The following is a 19,245-nucleotide window of genomic DNA, read 5'->3' on the forward strand; positions in this document are numbered from 1 at the left end:
ATACAAATGGGACACGCTTGAGAGGATTTCTGATAATTTACCCGAGTATAAACGTTTTCAACTCTCTGCTTTCCATTTTCAGGTCAATTTTATCCTCTTCCTAAACATAGTTCGCATCCTGGCGGTTAAATTAAAACAGGCGAACAGAAGCAGGGAGCATTCAACGCAGTACAAGTAAGTGCAACAATACAGTATCCTCCATTAATAGTTTAATCAATTTACACAACAGAAATGTTCTTAGCGGCCAATGTTCCGGTAGTCTTTCTGCTTTCTTACTGACGGAAGTATCTTTTCCGGGATAAAGGGGGTACATCCGTGGAGAAGTATTCATCATTGCCTTGAGAAAGGTAGCAGAAAGACTACCGGAGCGTTGGGAGGACCATTTTTGGTTGTGTGAAAGAACCACACGTACATAGTTCGGTATTAGTATATTCAGCGATAATAACATTATTGTGATAATGTCGTGTGTAATATCTCTGCTAGTATTGAATCGGTATTTCTGTCTGGTATTTTCAGGTAGCTGACCCACAGTTGTGATAATGTGTCTTATTTCTCCACTAAACTGGAACGTCTATTTTATATCTTCAGGAAGCTGACCCACTGTCATGATAACGCCACGTGTAAATTCTCCACTAAACCTGTACTCCTGTTTCATATCTTCAGGAAGCTGACCCACTGTCATGATAACGTCACGGGTAAATTCTCCGCTAAACCTATACTCCTGTTTTATATCTTCAGGAAGCTGACCCGCTCCACGCTTGTGTTGATCCCACTCTTTGGCGTTCACTACATCGTCTTCATCGGCCTTCCTGAAGACGTCACGGGACAGGTGAAATATGTCAGCTACTTCTTCGACACTTTCATGAACTCATTCCAGGTGAGTTGGGGAAATGTAACATGAAGAGTGTAGAACTGATTTTTTTATCACATTTACTTAGTTCGTAGAAATTGACTTGTAAAAGCATGGAAATTGAAATAGGGTTGATGTCTACTTGTAGCATGATTGTTTGATAACATATCTTTAACTAACTGAAGAATGGTGAGGGCGATGTAAGTGATGAAACATAAAACCACATGTGTACTTGTATGCATGCAAATTTAAAGCCATGCAAAGTAGATACGCTTTAACTGACTGTTTTGGATATTTTCGTTCAACATACTGTCGAAGGGGAAGAACATCGATGTTTTTGTTTCAACAGGGAATGATAGTGGCCGTACTATACTGCTTTTTGAACGGAGAGGTGAGAAGCATGTTTACTGTCAATGTTACACAAATGTACTTTTGCTTTCAGTGATTATGGTGAATGTTTTAGATCGACTGACAAAACGCAGCGGTAATGAGAACCATATGACATCATTTGTATCAATCCAAGACTTTATGTTGAAAGAAAATTCTAGAATAGCATATCATGATATTGCAACAAACAACCCAGCCTGTAAGCTTTCATATAACAATTATGAAAAAAGAATAAAAAAAGATGCACACACTACTTCTGCATTTTGATAGGTTCAGTCGGAGCTGAGGAGAAGATGGGGCCTTTGGCGGGAAAGCCGAGAACTAGGTTGGGAGCGCCAGAGTGGACTGCCGACCACTACTCTTTCATTGGTCAGTCGAGGGTCACGTGATAGTCCAGGAAACTCGCCTCCTCGTTCACCCCGGATATCCAAGGCGCTGGCAGACTCGCCGGTACTCATCCACTACAGAGAATACCGTGTGGGAGACACCACTTTGTGAGAAGCACACTCGACTGGAAAGTACCTCACCATGCTTTTCCAGATAATATATTCAGTCTTCTGTACATGTACCTGATTCGGCATGCTTCCTCTGAAAAATGTCGAAATCTTGAGTCTCTGAAACGCTATATTCTAAATTTTGAGGGCAAAGGTTTGCTACATGTAGTAGACTAACCTTAGATATTCCGAACCCGATTGTACTATATTGGGCAGCAGGGTATATGATGGGAAACCCTCAGTTACAAGCTATACTGAAAAACTGCCATTCAAGCCGTTAGTGTCAACACGTGAAGGGACTTGGGATAACGGGGACCTTTGCTGAGGTTGCTGTGCCGTCACAAACTTTGATATGTAGCAGGCCGCTCCACTTAGTCTCCCTCCTCCCCTGCCTCTTTCGCATAATGTGTCACTAGCAAAACGTATACAATATGTAACATTATCTGACGTCACAAATTAGGCCCGATGTCCTTCGACCGTTGAAGTTTGTCATTCGCCGAAGGCAGAAGGTAAATGTTTTTGCCTGCTTTAGTGTGTGATTCGGTGTCTGTAAAAAGTATAACCCAAGAATGCCTCGGAGGATCGTGTTGGTGTTTGGTATGTGGTTAGTACTTGATAAGACACCGAAGTGATAGCATTTTGGTCCCTCAAACATAAATTTTTGTCCTCCAAATCAACAGCTTGTTATGGTGCCGTAGCGGAACTTACGGGAACCTCCGGGTTTTGTATCTTCTTATCTGAATATGGTATAAGGCCAAGTTGGTGTGGTAGACAGATCTTGGGCTGACAAAAAAAGGACATCGGTCTGGGCATCCAAGCTGCATTTCTAAAATGGCAGAAGCGTTTTTGTCAGAAGGTTCGAATCGGCATAACGGGAAATTGTTTTGACGGATTGGCCTGATGTTTGGGTTGTAGGTAAAGGTGCACATAATGATATTAATGTGGACTTGATTCCCATAATCAATGAAAGAAGTGGCATAAGTGTGGGCCTCCTAGCAGTTTTTTATGAAAGCGCAAGGGCGTTTTTGGCTGGAAAGTCGAATCAGCATGAGTCGAGTCGTTATTGACGTATTGGCATGGTTTGTTGGTTGTTGGTGGCATAGGCGAAGATGCACAGGATTAGATACTAATGGTGTCAAATGACTGGACTTTCATATCCATTACGTCTGTAATTGGGTAGGGAGGAGAGGAACAGATGTTAATTATACAAATGGGGGGATGATAAATGAGAAATCGGTATAAAGGCTCAATGGTGAATTAAGGAAATATATGGAACCCTTTAACCCTATCCAGACTGGGCTTTTTTGGGATATCTGGGACTGGGGGGGGAGGGAGGGGGGTCATTCGGCCCCTCCTCATAACTTCTGAACGGTATAATGTATTATTCCAAAATTTGTAGGGAGTGATGTTCATGTAAAGTTTTATGATTCCTAGAATTTTGGTGACGTTATGATGTAATATGACGTAATTATGACGTCATTGATGTGATTTTATTGGCTAAATAGGGAATTCCCCTAATATCTAAAGGTATTAAACAAAACAGTATATAGTTCTGATTTCAAAGTATACCAAGACATATGATGTAAATGGTTACTACGTTGACGTCAAAATGACGTCATTAAATGACGTCACGTGTTGTTAGCGACCCCTTGGGATCCGCCATCTTGGATCGGCCATTTTGAAATTTGCAAAAATCCTTTTTTTCCACTTATGACCCCAAAAAACACTAAAATTAGACTAGAAACGTTAATCTTAATGTTTCTGGTAAAGAAAATGCCACGTAGTGCCGATTTTGAAGGCAAAAAGCCTGTTGATACCTAAAGTAGTGTAATGGTCCGCCATCTTTGATTTTGACCGATTACGTCATCAAATTAGCATAAACTATCAATATTAAATCATGAAAGTTACATCTAATTACATATGATGCTATACATGTAGGAAAACTTGTGTGATTGAGCAATGAAACCTAAGAATATCATTGTTTTAAAAAAATCAGTGATTTTTGCATAAAATGCCTTTCAGAAACCCTTTGCCATGGCAACATGAAAGATTATAAACTTATAATCTTATCATAATATTGTTGACAACTAAATTTTAGGAGAAGTCACCAAGTTTGGTAGTCCTAGCATATGTCGTTCGGCTGTTATACGATGTCAAAGTTGGCGCGGGCACTTTTAGCCACCCCCCCCCAGTCTGGATAGGGTTAAATTAGGTTTAACTTGATTCAACTTGCATCTTTAATGAGAAAAAGTTATATAAATAGTAACATAACGCCAATTGTTAAATTAACAAAGTATTGGAAACCAGCTACGCTAGTAGGAGTCCAATGTTTATAACTGATATAGTGTAGTACGGGTGAATAGACCCCTTTCCAAATACCGCGGCCATTTTGAATCCAGGCCGAGCGCACGTGATTCGAGCGCGGGAAAAGTCAACACCCGGTAAGACCAAGCCAGCGGTAAGGCGTCCCCAATAGAAACCAGCGTTGAGTCATCTTCTGCGGCGAGATGTTCTCCTCCTCGGTGAAATCCATCCATATATTTGCATGGCACAAGTAGATGATATTGTTGTGGACACTTGGACTCGATATCGGCCAGTAAAATTGTGAATTTCTGCTCCTTTTCCACAGTTCCTGCCAGGATGTTGAACGCGCGCTACAGTGATCGAATGCTTATATGTTTACACCGCGTGCTTGTAGTTTCCCTAATGATGTTAGCTTAAGTCCAGAAAAATCCCACAAAACATACACTTTTCGGGCTGGGATCCTTGTAGCTAAGTTTAGGTATGACTCTTGAGCCTTTTGGTTGTCGTGAGAATGCCAACATCATCAACATCGACTTCGCTCAGCAATATCTGACATTTCCGCTGAATTCAATCCCACAAAAAAGACATTAAGATATAGGCTTGAGTTCAATGTCCTTTTGGGTACAAATTTGGCAGCATTCCAGCGGCTTTTAGACGATCTTTTCGGATTCCAAGAATTTAGTCTTGCGGACTCCAAGTACGTGAGTGAAGGTGCGTTTTCCACTGTATCTGACGTTTCTTTAAATCATTTTGCGCGGCAATATTTCAGATAACGTTATCTGTTGACCGGATGGAACCCAAAAAACGTTAGATAATATTGACTTGAGGAGGGAAGGACCTCAGGCCGATATTTTTCCTTTTTTTTGTGGGGTTTCATCCTGTGGAAATCGAAAATATTTCCGCGAAAAGTGATGTAATGAAACGCTACAAAGAAAACACACCCCCTGCTTCACTCACGAACTTCATGAAACTAATCTTGGCACTAGAATATCGTCAAAGTCAAAGGAGCCACCGAAGTTTCGTCAAATTTCTATACTCGCAAAGCCCTCAAGCCTATATTTTCACGTTTTTGTAATATCACCCGACGGAAATTAAGATATTACGGCGCAAAGTGAAAACACTCCATCTTCACTCACGTACTTTAGGTTTTGATAATTCAGAAAACTCGTCAAAAGAAGCCGCTGAAATTCTGCTAAATTCCTAACCAGAATTAGACTCTACCAGTCTCCACGGGTTGCTGGGAAAATAGTAGCAATTGGCCAAATAGAGTCAAATGTATGAAGGGGGTCGGCTATATGGAGATGGGGTCCAATATTGCAACCCTCCATGGCCAAAGTCCCCCGGCAAATGATCTCCCCGAAGCCGGCGCGGTTAGTCTGGTAGAGACTAAACAAAAATGACCTTAAGCTCAAGCCTACACGTCTTTTTTTGTGGGATTGCATTCAGCGGAAATGTCAAATATCGCCATGCGGGGCGATGTAACAAGAAAGAAAGGAAAAGTTAGACAGAAAAGAAAGAAAGGCTAGACAGAACACACGACCCCCTCTCAACGCGTGTTTTCCCAGGCGAAGTTGGCATGGACCAAAATTACGGTCACAACCGGTAAAATTCTGTATATGTCTATCTAAGTAGCTATAAGGATCCCAGCCTGAAAGTGTATGTTTTGTGGGATTTTTCTCGAATTTAGCTAACGTTATTAGGGAAACTACAAGCACGCGGTGTAAACATATTAGCATTCGATCACCGTAGCGCGCGTTCAACATCCCGGCAGGAACTGTGGAAAAGGAGCAGAAATTCACAATTTTACTGGCCGATATCGAGTCCAAGTGTCCACAACAATATCATCTACTTGTGCCATGCAAATATATGGATGGATTTCACCGAGGAGGAGAACATCTCGCCGCCGAAGATGACTCAACGCTGGTTTCTATTGGGGACGCCTTACCGCTGGCTTGGTCTTACCGGGTGTTGACTTTTCCCGCGCTCGAATCACGTGCGCTCGGCCTGGATTCAAAATGGCCGCGGTATTTGGAAAGGGGTCTATTGTATAATTGGGACTCAAAGGTCCTGGTGTTGCAGTTCGGCATTCCAAAAATCAAGTCTCAAACCTTACCTATGGGTTCTCAGCTGTTTGGAAAGACATCTTTTAGCTGGTCCTGCTTCTATTGTCTGCCTTGTTGGATGTGTGATGCCTTCACAGACTGAGTTTCACTAAAAGTCATTCCTCGTGGAGGGGGAGAGTGAGTAAGGTATGAAATATGTCAGGCACATTCCAACTCTTGTATTGTGTCTGGTTGAAATTGGTTAGTAATCGTCAGTAAGGGGTATTGTTCAAATTATAGAAGTTCGTTTTATAAGACTATAAGTAAGTGGTGTTATGTCATACCTGGGCCGCAAAAGCGTTCGATACGGGTGTTCCGGACCGGACGATATCTTTGGTTATCACACGGGTCTCTACTTTTATCACACGGACTTCCATATAATTTTTGGAATGCATTTCGAGTGCACCGGTTGCGCCGCTGTCGAAAATTCGAATACCAGATTCGGAGGTTGGAATCGATGTTGCTACAATTTTTTGGTTCGAGGATCGACACAAAACTCTGTCAGCTTCTGGCACATTTGGCATTAAAATATGTGTTTTTTTGTGGGTGCGTATGATATCAATAGAATACAGTAAATACGAGTGTTCCGGTCGACTCGCGGTCAGGCCGGAACCTCGGGCGATACGGAATATTCTTTGTTGTATTCTTTATTTATTAGCCCTTTTTACGGCTCGAATCCTTTTTTTTGCCGAAACCGGGTTGATTTTACCTCCACATTTGACTCTAGCCGCAAAATAGCCTGGCAGCAGCAGTGAGCCTCACTCGAAAGTGCAAGAAAACAGCCCAAAAACTATACCTTGCGGGGCCCCGTTTCCATTGGACCGTTCCCGTCGAACGCCATATCGAACATATAGAGCCCCCTGTTCTATTTGAAAAACGTCTGTCAAAAACAGCCATAGCAGGACAGAAATGGCACGTGTTAAGCAGGGTACGTATATCTGTGACAGGTTTCCACTGCCTTGGCTGGATAAATGCTCCGGAAAGAAAAACAAACAAAATGAAAGAGAAAACAACTCGAGGACTCAAGGGAAGGGACCTTGTAACACATTGTCAACTACAACAATGTCCGCTGGTGTAGAGTTCCGTCTCTTTTGTACTCGTGTGTGATTTTGATTAAATTGGAAGTAACATTGGAAGTAAAATGGCATTTCAATATTAAATCACTAAAGATCATACAGCTGTTATGCATGCTAACACAGAGGGAAACCTGTCACAGATATACGTACCCTGTTTTACACGTGCATCGGCCACTTGTCAAAAACCGTTCACTGATGGCCACCACAATGGTAATGCTACGCGACGCAACCCGCTTCCGCAATTACCGAAAACATAACGCTGTCACCTCAACTGCATTTATTCCCTCCTCAAACAAGAGAGGACACCTGGTCTGGTGTTCTATCGGGACCACATGTTTATGTCGAACTGATTTTCATATCAGCGGTCGCCTTACATTTAGGAATAGTTGGCACAGTGACAGTCAACATTATATAGTCAAGAAGGCTTGCCATCGCTCCAACAGTAAATTCAATTTCAACCCTAGGATTTTTTAGTTTTGAGCATAGCCTTGGGAATGAGTTAGTCTTACTCACCGAAACGGTAAATGCGTCGAACATTTTAATGGTGTTGCTGCCTTTCTTGTGTTGTAAATATGATGTCACATGTGTGTGTGTGTTGTGGTTGGTGGTCATTCCGGTAGGCGATGTTAAACAATTGTGAACAGTGACAAGGATGTAGAGTTAATATTGTAACGACATTGATATCACTCATTTTGTTGAAATGAACAAACGATTTAATCATTAGAGATATTCAAATTACATTATCGCCTTGAAAAGATTCACATGTTTGTGTTAACGTTACAATTAATGCTTTTCAAAAAGTCAATGGGTCTGTATGGTTTTTGTTGCTGCAAACATTTTCCTGATACGTATAAATGGTAAGGTTTCTGAATAGATCTAGATCATTGACAACTTTGTAAAGATATCATTCCCACTTTATCTAGGAGGTAGGACTACAGACATGATCCGCATTGTCCATTTGTTTTGACTCTCAATTAGTCTCATAAAATATGTCCTTTGGTGAATATGTATTGTTTCTTGTGTGTGTTTTCGGATATTTGTACCAGATAAAAACTGGAGAGTTTTGAATTGTTTTGGTAGAAGTAAGCCATTCTTGTATGTATCTATCCTGCACACGGAGTCGTAATGGGTTGGTTAACATATCAATTTGGTACAACATATGGTTTGTCCGTACATGCCGAACCGTTATAGTTAAGAGTGTCAGTTACTTGATTCAGTCAACCATAGCCACCAAATAGTAAACGTCGCATGCTTCCCGGAGTAATTAGAGTGTATTTGGGTAAGTTTACTTAACGGTGCCAGCATTTGATTAGTTATATCTCAGCATTAATCGTGATTAGAAATTGGAAAGGTCCCTATTTCACCACGAATGCCGTCGTTTGATGAATTCGCATGGGCTCCAAGTAACGTAACATGACCTATTTACGTGCAGAACCTATTTACGTCCGGTTTGGCTCATGTCCACATGTCGCGGTGTATTATGCCAAAGCCTGTTCTCATGAGCAATAAAGAACATCATAAGCATGATCCCTAGCCATCTCTTTAATTTTTGTATAGCAAAACATAATCGCCATGCGTTTACCACGTGAACGCCACGTGCCGCGCATGTGGGGGAAATTTACAGATAAACATTGTTTTTTTTCCATCGCGTTAAGCAAGTTGCCGGACAGATGTAGTGATTTTACTATCATTTGTCTGCAGAATACTTTGGACAATTACTGTGCATTTTTTTCTGGTCTATGTTCTTCAAGCATAGCGCTAGAAGGGAAAAGATTCAGAAGTGGACGATAATAGGTTACCCTAGCACAATTCTTCATCATGTACCTCAGTATAAATACATGCTCGCACGGCGTTAAACAGGCGGAGAAAAACTTACAGACTATGCATTTTCTTTTTAGAAGAGCTGATATTTCTGCCCATGGGTTTGAAATTTGGCTCTGTCCGCGCGGTTTTAAGATAAATACGTTTTGAATAAATCGGACGTTAATTGGTGATGTTACGTTATATTTTTTTCGCAACCGCCATTAAGATGTCCTCCGTTCTGTCCACTCTGCTTCGTCCAAGCTGCAGACAGGCTGAGCCTCGCTGGAGGGCGCTTCATGCAAGGCCAGAGGATCGCATTTCGCCATTGCTCATGGCTGACTATAATTGAAAATGTGTATGCGCAGCTGCTGATAATCCGATTTCTTTTGGTTTGACTTTTTACCTCGACTGATAAAATACATAGGACAATAATGTGGCCATCAGCAATTATGCACCAAAGATAGGGCGGTAAAAATTGTGACGGTTTTCATGCAAGGTATACATATGTGACGATCGATGGGGAAAGCAGGGCGTAACAAAGTCTATACATTCAAGTCATTACACGTACAACCACCACTTCGTCTTCACCATTATCTAATGGTTGCGTGGCCAGTTTTTAAAAAGCATTTCTTGTTTGAAAACCATATCAAATTCTTCGATATGTGGAGGGAGAAGTACATTTGCAATTGCGAAGTTGTCCTTTTCTAATTTAAGCCCAGACGCACAGCTGGCACGCCATGTGCTCAATAGAACACGAATCAAACAGGTTTTCTATGTAGTTCGAATCGCTGCGCAAGCCTCAGTAGTTCATCCTTTTCAAATGAATCACCACACGTACGTGTGAGTTGAGTCATAGCTCACACTCTTTCTAGTAAAGATTCTTTAAAAGGGACGAAAAGCCGTTTTGAAGAATATGTTGGAACATAACTTACGAGAGATTTACACATCTTTCTATGTAATTCTACTTAGATTTTGCCCAATTTACCCCAATGCCACTACCTCAATCACTCAATGTAAGTTTTTTTAATGATTAAGTTGAAACAGTTGAAATTTTATCCAGTTGTTGCTTGAAAACCTATCGCTGACTTATCTTTGATGTCTAACCTTTTTAATGTACAGTTGAAGCACTTGATGCAACTAGGAATATCAGGAAGGGAAGAAACACAAGGGAAACAAGATATTTTCGTCCCTGAAATACAGCAGCACAAAAGATATCATTTATGTCAGTGAACGTAGCGGTTAAGCCCCGTTATGATACCATATCTAACATGAGTTCGGGGATATCATATTTTAGTTATATATCTATAGATATTTATGAAAATTTCTTGCTTTACCTTATCTCATCACGAATCGATTGAGACAAAACAATGACATGGGGTATTTCGTAATCTAGCTAGAAACACAGACGTTCATAGATGGTCATGTACATCAGCATTTTCTCTGTTTGCCTACAACTGTCTATGATTCTCATGCTCATGAGGTTCATTTATGGACTGTGCAACTACCTAATAACAGCAGGGGGTGTCCTTTGTAAGCTGAAGTACCGGAAAAAGGTACTAAAAGGTTGTTATTTCCAACCTAAGTTGAAGAGTAACTGTCTCAGCCAGGCCTCCACTGATGTGCACTGCACGGCTGCCAGCAGCACACTGAAGCCTATAATCTATGTTATCTAGCCTTTATATACGAGGGCGATTCAAAAAGTAACGCAATTTCTATCATAGCAGGTTCATATTTGTATAAAATGAGTTGAAATTTTGCACATATATAAAGAAACATCTCTTCTTGAGTTGGTGTAAGTCACTGTTTTTTTTCAAATTTTACAAGCGACTGAGTTGACTTCAAGTTGAAAACTTGTCGGAGGCGAACAGCAGTAAAAGGGAAGTTCAATTAGCAGTAAAGTATGACCCACTATGTCCCACTTACAATTATTGTAGGAGACTGAATCTGAACATGTTTCAAAATGCATATCTCTATAAGCCTCATGCTTATTTTCATCTCTGAACTCTAATCAGTTTTTCTTTTTTTCGTTCCTAGGGTGGAGTGAGGTATGAGTTTATTCAGAGCGGGTATCAGGGCCCTGAATATGCGCTATGTTGATAAATCCTTTTTGTACACCACTTTCCCACAGAGTCAGAGAAATGATACTAAGTACACGTCTTAATCATTAAACACATAATATTTGTGTCAAGGTTCATTTCCATTAATTAATGGGATAGTAGTATACAAGGTCTTTAATCAACAAATCGCGCATTCGGCTATGAATTCAACTGGCTCTAATATCACACCTCACTCTATTCTAGGAGCTGTAAAAGAGGAACTGTAAGGAGTTCAGCAACCAAATTTGGCATGTAAGTTATAGAGACATGTACTATCATACAGGTGTAATTTAAGCTTCTCGCAGTAATTGTTACTGGGTCAGGTCTGACTTATCCTTTGCTCCGACAAGCTTCCAAGGGTGTGGCCAACTTGACGTCAACTCAGTCGCTGGTAAAAATGTGAAAAATACAGTGATCTACACCAACTCAAGACGGGATGTCTCTTTATATATGTGCCAAATTTCAACTCATTTCATACAAAAACGAACCTGTTATGATAGAAATTGCGTTAGTTTTTGAATCGCCCTCGTAGTTTTACTGGGGTCTTTAATTACAGCCAACGTACCGAATTTCATGGAAGGCCATCAACAGGATCTTGAGTTCTGGTGCGAACACACAACAAAGTGAACCAAAGGCAGTAGCTGAAGCTCCATCACGGAGCTAACAAAACAAGAAGCACGCACTCGGATACATAAAGTGTAATGAACATTGTACTTCCATTCGCAAGTACATTCACGTACTCGGCAGTGACGTCTGATATAAAACTTCATCTTTCCTCGGCCCGTTTTTACCAAGGTCAATTTGGGGCCTCCTGGAGTGTTGCATTGGACCTGCAGCAGAAATTCAGGTTTTGTCATCTTTGGGCCTGGACATGCTATGATCTTGATTTATTTTTTTGCAGATAGCCCTTGATGTAAGGAAAAAGTTAAGTGGATTCAAATTATGCAAACTAGGGCTAGCTTCATTTGCATAATTGATTAGGAAATTTTATAATTCCAGTGTTTTTCATGATTGGAGTTTAATGCATGCGACGGACGTACTACATGGCAGGTTGAACATAAACAGATATCAATTATACAAATAAGAGTCTAATCTGCCTAATCTAATTTGCGAAAGTGTCTAAGTCCTTAGTGGTAAATTACATATTCTCCAAGCAGAGGTTTCGGTCCAGGGAGTGGCCGCGATTTATAACGTTGATGATGGTCTTTACTGCAAAATTTACGTATTTTTTTACGTCTGAAAGTCATTTCCTTCAGTAGAATCCCATGTTGACATGAATAATAAAAATGTCTTGCAGGTTTACACAAGTTAATCAATGCATAGAGGTATACATCTTCAACTATCTTATATATGTCGAAAGTATAGAAACGTTGAAAATCGCGGCCATTCCTAGCCCTCGCGACAGAAACCTCTCCTTGGAGAATAGGAATTACACACGCTCCTCCACAGCGTCCTTTCTTTCCCCTAATTAGACCCGGGCATGGGCATAGCGGGGCGCATTTAGCGTGTGTGCCATTCTCTGTGTCCTGGGAAAGAGAACGCAGTTTGTGTGCGCAACGCATGCTGGGAAACTCAAACTGTCCTGGGGACGAGTGTTTTAGATGCCAAACTCCCTCCCGTGGCAAAGTAGGGTCCGTGACTAACTCCACTCCGAGCGCAATGTAGGGAGGTAATCTTAACACCCTAACAGCGCCAACGATAAGGTACTTTGTAAATCTCTGTTTCTTATAACATAACACACTTGAGCAACATTTTACCCCCCAAGATAGCGAACTTTCGTCTTGTTTCCAACGTGTTTAGTTAGAAGAAATAACGGTTAACTACCAGTGTAGAAGGTCGCCTGTTACGTACTTGAGTATACAACTACGCGCGGAGGAACAAGAAAGGCACAAAACAAAACAAAAACGACAGCTGTTAAATCCAGAAGTTAATTTTGTTGAGCTTGATCGGCAGTTGATTCTAAGCCCACGATCTAAACCTATGGCTTCTTCACGGCGCTGGGTACGAGCGTGGGAATAACATACGGCTACTTACAGCGGTGAGAAGCAGTACTCCAGTCAGAAGCTCTGACACCGAAACGTCAGCAGGTGAGATTACCTGGTTGTGTAATAAGAAACTCCAAATATCCTATGTTCTACCAACCTGATGAAATTATTTTCGGAACATACGTAAGCTAGTTAACCCTATCTAGACCGGGGGGGGGGGGGGGGGGTAAAAGTGCCCGCGCAAACTTTGACATCGTATAACTGCCCAACGACGTATGGTAGGACAACCAAACTTGGTGACTTTTCCTAGAATTTAGTTGGAAACAATATTATGATAAAAGTATAATTTTATCATTTTTTGTGTTGCCATGGCAACGGGTTTCTGAACAGGCATTTTATGCAAATTTCACTAATTTTGATTTAAACATAGTTGTTTCCAATGTTTCTTTGCTCAAACACACTAGTTTCCTACATGTCTAACATCATATGTGATTTAATGTAACTTTCATAATTTGATATTCATAAATTATGCTAATTTGATGACGTCATCGCTCAAAATCCAAGATGGCGGACAAGATAATTGTATTCGCTATAGTCATGCTTTTTCGCCTTCAAATTCGTCACAACCTGGAATTTTCTTAACTAAAAACACTTTGGGGTCATAAGTGGAAAAAATATATTTTTGAAAATTTCAAAATGGCCGATCCAAGATGGCGGATCCCTGGGGGTCGCTAACAACACATGACGTCATTCGTCGACGTCATTTTGACGTCAACATAGTCAACACTGACGTCAAATGTCTTGGCATACCTTAAAATCAATAATACGCACTATTTTGTCTGATACCTTTAGATATTATGGGAATTCCCTATTTAGCCAATACAATCACATCGATGACGTCATAATTACGTTATATTACGTCATAACGTCACCAAAATTACAAGAATTACAAAACTTCACGTGTACATTACTCCCTACAAATTTGGTGATGACACAACATACCGCTCGGAAGTAATGAGGGGGGGGGCGAATGAGCCCATGCCCACCCCCCCGTCCAAGAAGTCTAAAAAAAGCCCGGTCTAGATAGGGTTAAAGTTGTATATCACTATGCATAGTTTAAGTAAATGCGCAATTAATTTGTATGATTTATAACGTAAACATGGACCTCTGTTGACGAAAATGACTTTCACGGATACAATGTATGCGGATTTTGCAGTGACGACCGTCATTTAAAGGCAACCTAAGCAATATCAGGGTGTTGAAAGACGTATTTTGAAATTAATTTTTTAGTCATTTCTACCCATAGTAAGTCGGAATAATAATCCCATTGCATATTGACCATCATTGAGCAAATATGCGATGTCGTTGTGTGGTTGGACAATCTGAGCACGTGGAGGCCAGCCATCATTTCAAATCTTCTGAACATGAGCGATTCTGACCGATACGTCCAGAACGCTTCCGGAGAAATCATCACATGGTCATGGGTCGATGTGCTCGGGCATTGTGACGTGACTCGGCCGGATGTTACCGAAAATTGTCGACAGAAAACGGTTATGGCTGGATTCTGGGCTGATTTTTTGGTTGTACTAGTAAACAAGATACTCCTAGATCCTTTAGTGGCTTATTTCTGCGGACTTTTTAAACACCCAAAGTATGGAATAATGATGCAAATGTGCGAATATGGGAAATTAAATGTCAATTTCATATGGATTCGTAGAACTCGCTTAGGGCACCTTTGAAATATATTATGCATATCTACAAAAGCTCTATATATTCCAGAGATGTGAGGTTTCCGAACACTAGATCTTTTGTTCCTTCCGAACTACGTTTTTTTTTTCATCTCATATACCATAGCCCTTCAGTCAAACGTATCAACAATGTGATTTTTTTGCCCTATTTCAACAAAAACACACGATAAGTTGCTTTTTATTAGATATTTCTTCATTTCAGTTTAGCATACCGTTACTTGGTTACATGGTCAATACTAACCGACGGAGGCCATACCGATACACAGAAGCCGACGGAAACTTCAGCAAAATCAAAGTCGTAAACTATGCATCAAAGTCGTAAACTATGTATTACCATTTTCCCATTGTCTCCTACTTTCTGGAGAGATGCTAACATCATTGATTTTTCTGATTACTTTCGCATAGATGCGGTCCGGTTACTTGGCATCCTACTAGCCGAGTTATCCGAGTTCATTTGGCTTATTACTCCGGGAAGGAGGATGACCTCCTTCTGGGAGTGTTGGGAATGCATTTGTTTGCGCGTTCGCAGCTATAACTCACGATCCCGTTGTCGCATTGGTGTGTAACTTGGCATATCGTTTGCCTGGTTCGGCGTGGTGATGCACAACAGCTTTGTTACACCATAACTACTTTAAACGTCAATCCAATATCGTAATTGCACCCCTATAATTAATGCTATGTCCCACTGCCCTGCCATAGGGACCATGTTATAATCCGTTATGCATGACTGGAATACTTCAGGCAGATACGGGGTAAAAATCTTCCTTACTTGCTGTGATCGTATAGTCACTGTTACATTGAAAAATAGACAACGTGCATCACCACACGCAACCTAGCAAACGATATACCAAGTTACATACCAATGCGGCAACGGGAATTGTGAGTTTTCGCTGCGAACATGTGCCGAGTGAGCTTCAGTCTGTGTATTAAGTATGCGGTGTCCACTCGCAACTCGCATACAGTATGTGCGCACGGGACGGACGATGCACTTTTACGCACAGTGTGAAAATGGCAAATCTCTGGACCTTCAAACTTACCACACTTGTAGTTTATAATACGGAGGCTGTGACAATGTAAAAAGTTTACGCAGGGGATGAAAGATTGTTGAGAAATATCTCTCAGAAAAGTGCGCGCGCCAGTGTCACTTCCGGGTGGTTAGATCCGGTGACCTTTGACCTTCGTGAAATGTTACGATAATATAAAATTAGCCTTTTTTATTGCAAAAAGCTTGATAGCTATAGACCAGGCCGGCCTGCAATAAATTGTGGAGAGAGGATTTACTGCATATTTGTGATTTCTGATACATCTTAGTTGTAAGGCTGAATGGTTCGTTGATAATTGAAAAGGGGCCATCTAGATCTAACTTTGTGACTTTTCCCGGAATTTCTAGATCCCATCTGTGCCATGCTGTAAAAACATATTTTTCAGCAGGTTGACCACTCCTGTATTGAAAGAAAAAGATAAACAAACACCTTTTCTTTACTTGCTCTAAAACACTACTTGGACTGTGCAGAGATGCAATTTGTGTGGGTCAATACTTGTACATACTATAAATACTTCACGGAGAATTGTGTCCTACGGACTCTTGTTTATTGTTCATTCTATAGTCTGGACTCATTTTCGTTTGATTGAAGAAGTCAGAGATGAAAACCGGTACTTTTCTTGACGAGTTTTCGAAACTAAATTTTCGAACTTAGATTGTCTTTGACATTTCTGCATCTACGTCATGACTGTTACACAGCTCATTACTGCAATATTTGCGACCGATTTTGGACTGCCTAGTTATACATATGTAGTATGTTTTGGAAACTACTCGTGCTGGCTACTCTTTAAAACACTCTATACCCTGATTTAGTATGCCAAGTTCCAACGAATATAGTTTTTTTTCCATGTACATGTCTACATTATATTGCACTTTAACAAAATCAGCTAAATGTCTACTAAAAGTGACGCGTTGATAACACTTGCAGGAATCAGTAAATCAACGTAGAGCTTGCTGTGCGTAATATTCTTCTGCCCCATCTTCATAGAAGCCTTGGTCCCCTTCCTGGGTGTCCTCAGGCTGCAGAGTGTCCTCCTCTCTCTGACAGTTGATGGCGTCTGGCAGGCGGCTACAGAGGAAGGCGGCGAGAAGACTCAGCACAACAACCAGGATGAAAGAGAGGTGATGGTTCAGAGGCCACGGCAAGCCTATGGAGAGGAGATAGAAATGAAAAAGGAAAACGTTTGAGAGAAATAACATTATTCCGTAGCATTTTTCATATTTAGTACGTCTAGTGGAAGCACAAGCATGACACTGTAAAGATAGACCGATTATGATAAGCTATGATACAAACGTTCAATACGCCACTCATTGACAAGAGCTGTATAAAACGTTGAAACATTCAGACGTTTCAGATGGCAACCGCGATATTTCATCAGTGACTAAAGGGAAAAACTGGAGAACCAGGTTTTATAACGTTACCAGGTTTTGTAATGTTACCAAAACTCCATTCAAAATATGCCCTACCATTGTCAGTACTCCACGCAAACAGGTTACCTAAGACGACAGGTGCCAGGACACGGACCAGGGCGGCCATTGTCTGGGCGATACCGTTAGCGGACCCTCGAAATGCCGGCTTCAAAGACAACAATGAGAGACAATATGTTACAGATTATCATATTTCCATGTGAACATGTGGACCTTGAGGGACGCTACAGGAAATTTTTTTGTGTCTTAAGAGTACATATTATTGGAGACAAATTGTTTTCTATTTGATAAGAAATCATTTAACCAGGTGAAGACTAAGCCGTGAAAACCGTGGCACTTGAGTTTCTCCAACAATATTTCATGGTCCACCGTATCGAAAGCCTTCGATAGATCTAGAAAAACTCGAAATGGTGAATTCATTATTTTCTATGGCCGCGGTTATTTTATCTACTAATTTCAAGAGGGTCATGTATGTTGAGTGATGTTTTCGGAAACCGTATTGATGTTCGTGAAGTATTTTATCTTCTTCCAGATGTTGCGATTTTTTTTACATACTAATTACTAATTTACTTTTGAAAAGACGGGCAAAATATTCATGGGTCAGTAATTTAAAAGCGAACAGGAGTCTCCAGATTTGAAAAGGGGAATAACTTTTGCTTTTTTAAAGTTAGTTGGGACTATACCGGTCTCCAAAGACATTTTGAGAATATGCATGAGGGGCTCAAGAATGGTGGCTCAAGAAGTTGTTTAACCTATCGACTATGTCCTCTCTTCAAGGAAAAAATGTCCTTTTTCTCGATCTTTTTTGCCAGAGAGGGTCCAATATTAACAAAGAAGTTGTTGAAACTATCGACTATGTTTTGTGGGTTGGATATTTCAGATTAATAACTTCCTTTCCTTATCAATAAGCTCATTTATTAATTTCCATGTTTTGGTTATATCATTCGTTGTGTCTTTAAATTTTTGATGATAGTAGTTTCTTTTAGGTATGCAAATTAATGTGTTGAATTTATTTCTGTAAGTTTTGTATGTCTTGAAAGAAGTTGGATTAGGATTCTTTCCATAATACATTTCTATACATTGTCAATTAGTTTTTCTTGATGGACGATATGTGTAGAGAAGGACTGAACCAGGGTTTGTTTTTGTCTGCATTGTGTCTGGATTGAGTCACAATAAGGAAACATCTTTCAAAGAGAGAGGTGAATACATTAATAAAATTACCTTAGGCGTCAATCGCGTCTATTAGATTGGATAAGTTGCCCCACGCTTCCGCAGCTAATAGATCTTTGAATTGAGTAATATTTGAACTGGTAATCATACGAGAGAGAAGGGTACGATTTGCAGGACATGGCTACAGAAACAAAGAAGAACTTGTAAGCGAACTCCTGCTCTGGGCACCAACTCATGGGCACTCCTGTGTCGGGCGACCCCGACGGACCTACATAGACCAACTTGCTGGGGATGTAGGGGTGAGGTCTGAATTAAAAACTAAACCAACTAATGGCAGACCGTGACGCTTGGATGGAGAGAGCAACCTTAGTCCGGGCAAGCCGCCCGATATGATGATGATGATGATGAAATCTTCGTAAACGACGTTTTTGACTTTGACTTTTATTTATTCTACTTTTACACCTAATTATGTGTAGAATGTAGGAAAATGGTCCGAAATATCTGTTACAAGCACACCTGATGTGTATGATTCTATAAATGAGTTTGATAAGATATTGTCAAGTAAAGTAGTTGATTTATTATTATCAGATATTCTTGTTGGTTTTGAAATGGTTGGACAGATAATGCACTAGAACAACATATTTAAAAAATCAGCAGTTAGTTCATGGCTTTCATTATTTAGTCAATCTATATTGAAATCGCGAAGGAAACATGTTTTCCTTTACGTATTTATTGCGTCCAATGTTGTTGCAAGATGACT

The 19,245-nt window shown here is 40.5% G+C and overlaps 2 protein-coding genes across 10 annotated transcripts in view; one reads left to right on the top strand and one right to left on the bottom strand.

Moving 5' to 3' along the window:
• Positions 1 to 1,797, top strand: part of LOC136447306 (vasoactive intestinal polypeptide receptor 1-like) — a 45,779-nt gene extending 43,982 nt beyond the window's left edge. The window contains exons 10-13 of the mRNA XM_066446057.1: positions 83 to 174; positions 739 to 877; positions 1,200 to 1,241; positions 1,508 to 1,797. Coding sequence (XP_066302154.1) covers positions 83 to 174; positions 739 to 877; positions 1,200 to 1,241; positions 1,508 to 1,735 — 501 coding nt within the window. The 3' untranslated portion in view covers positions 1,736 to 1,797. The remainder of the gene's footprint in view (positions 1 to 82; positions 175 to 738; positions 878 to 1,199; positions 1,242 to 1,507) is intronic.
• A 14,638-nt stretch (positions 1,798 to 16,435) lies between these two features.
• LOC136447310 (mucin-5AC-like) overlaps positions 16,436 to 19,245 on the bottom strand; it is a 31,450-nt gene continuing 28,640 nt past the window's right edge. For all 9 annotated transcript variants that reach the window (XM_066446069.1, XM_066446067.1, XM_066446070.1 and 6 more), the window contains 2 exons: positions 17,355 to 17,463; positions 16,436 to 17,035 (listed from right to left, as the gene is read on the bottom strand). In XM_066446069.1, the coding sequence (XP_066302166.1) occupies positions 16,827 to 17,035; positions 17,355 to 17,463 (318 nt within the window). In that variant the 3' untranslated portion in view covers positions 16,436 to 16,826. The remainder of the gene's footprint in view (positions 17,036 to 17,354; positions 17,464 to 19,245) is intronic.

The sequence above is a fragment of the Branchiostoma lanceolatum genome, chromosome 13, assembly GCF_035083965.1.
Source record: "Branchiostoma lanceolatum isolate klBraLanc5 chromosome 13, klBraLanc5.hap2, whole genome shotgun sequence".
NCBI classification, from domain to species: domain Eukaryota; kingdom Metazoa; phylum Chordata; class Leptocardii; order Amphioxiformes; family Branchiostomatidae; genus Branchiostoma; species Branchiostoma lanceolatum.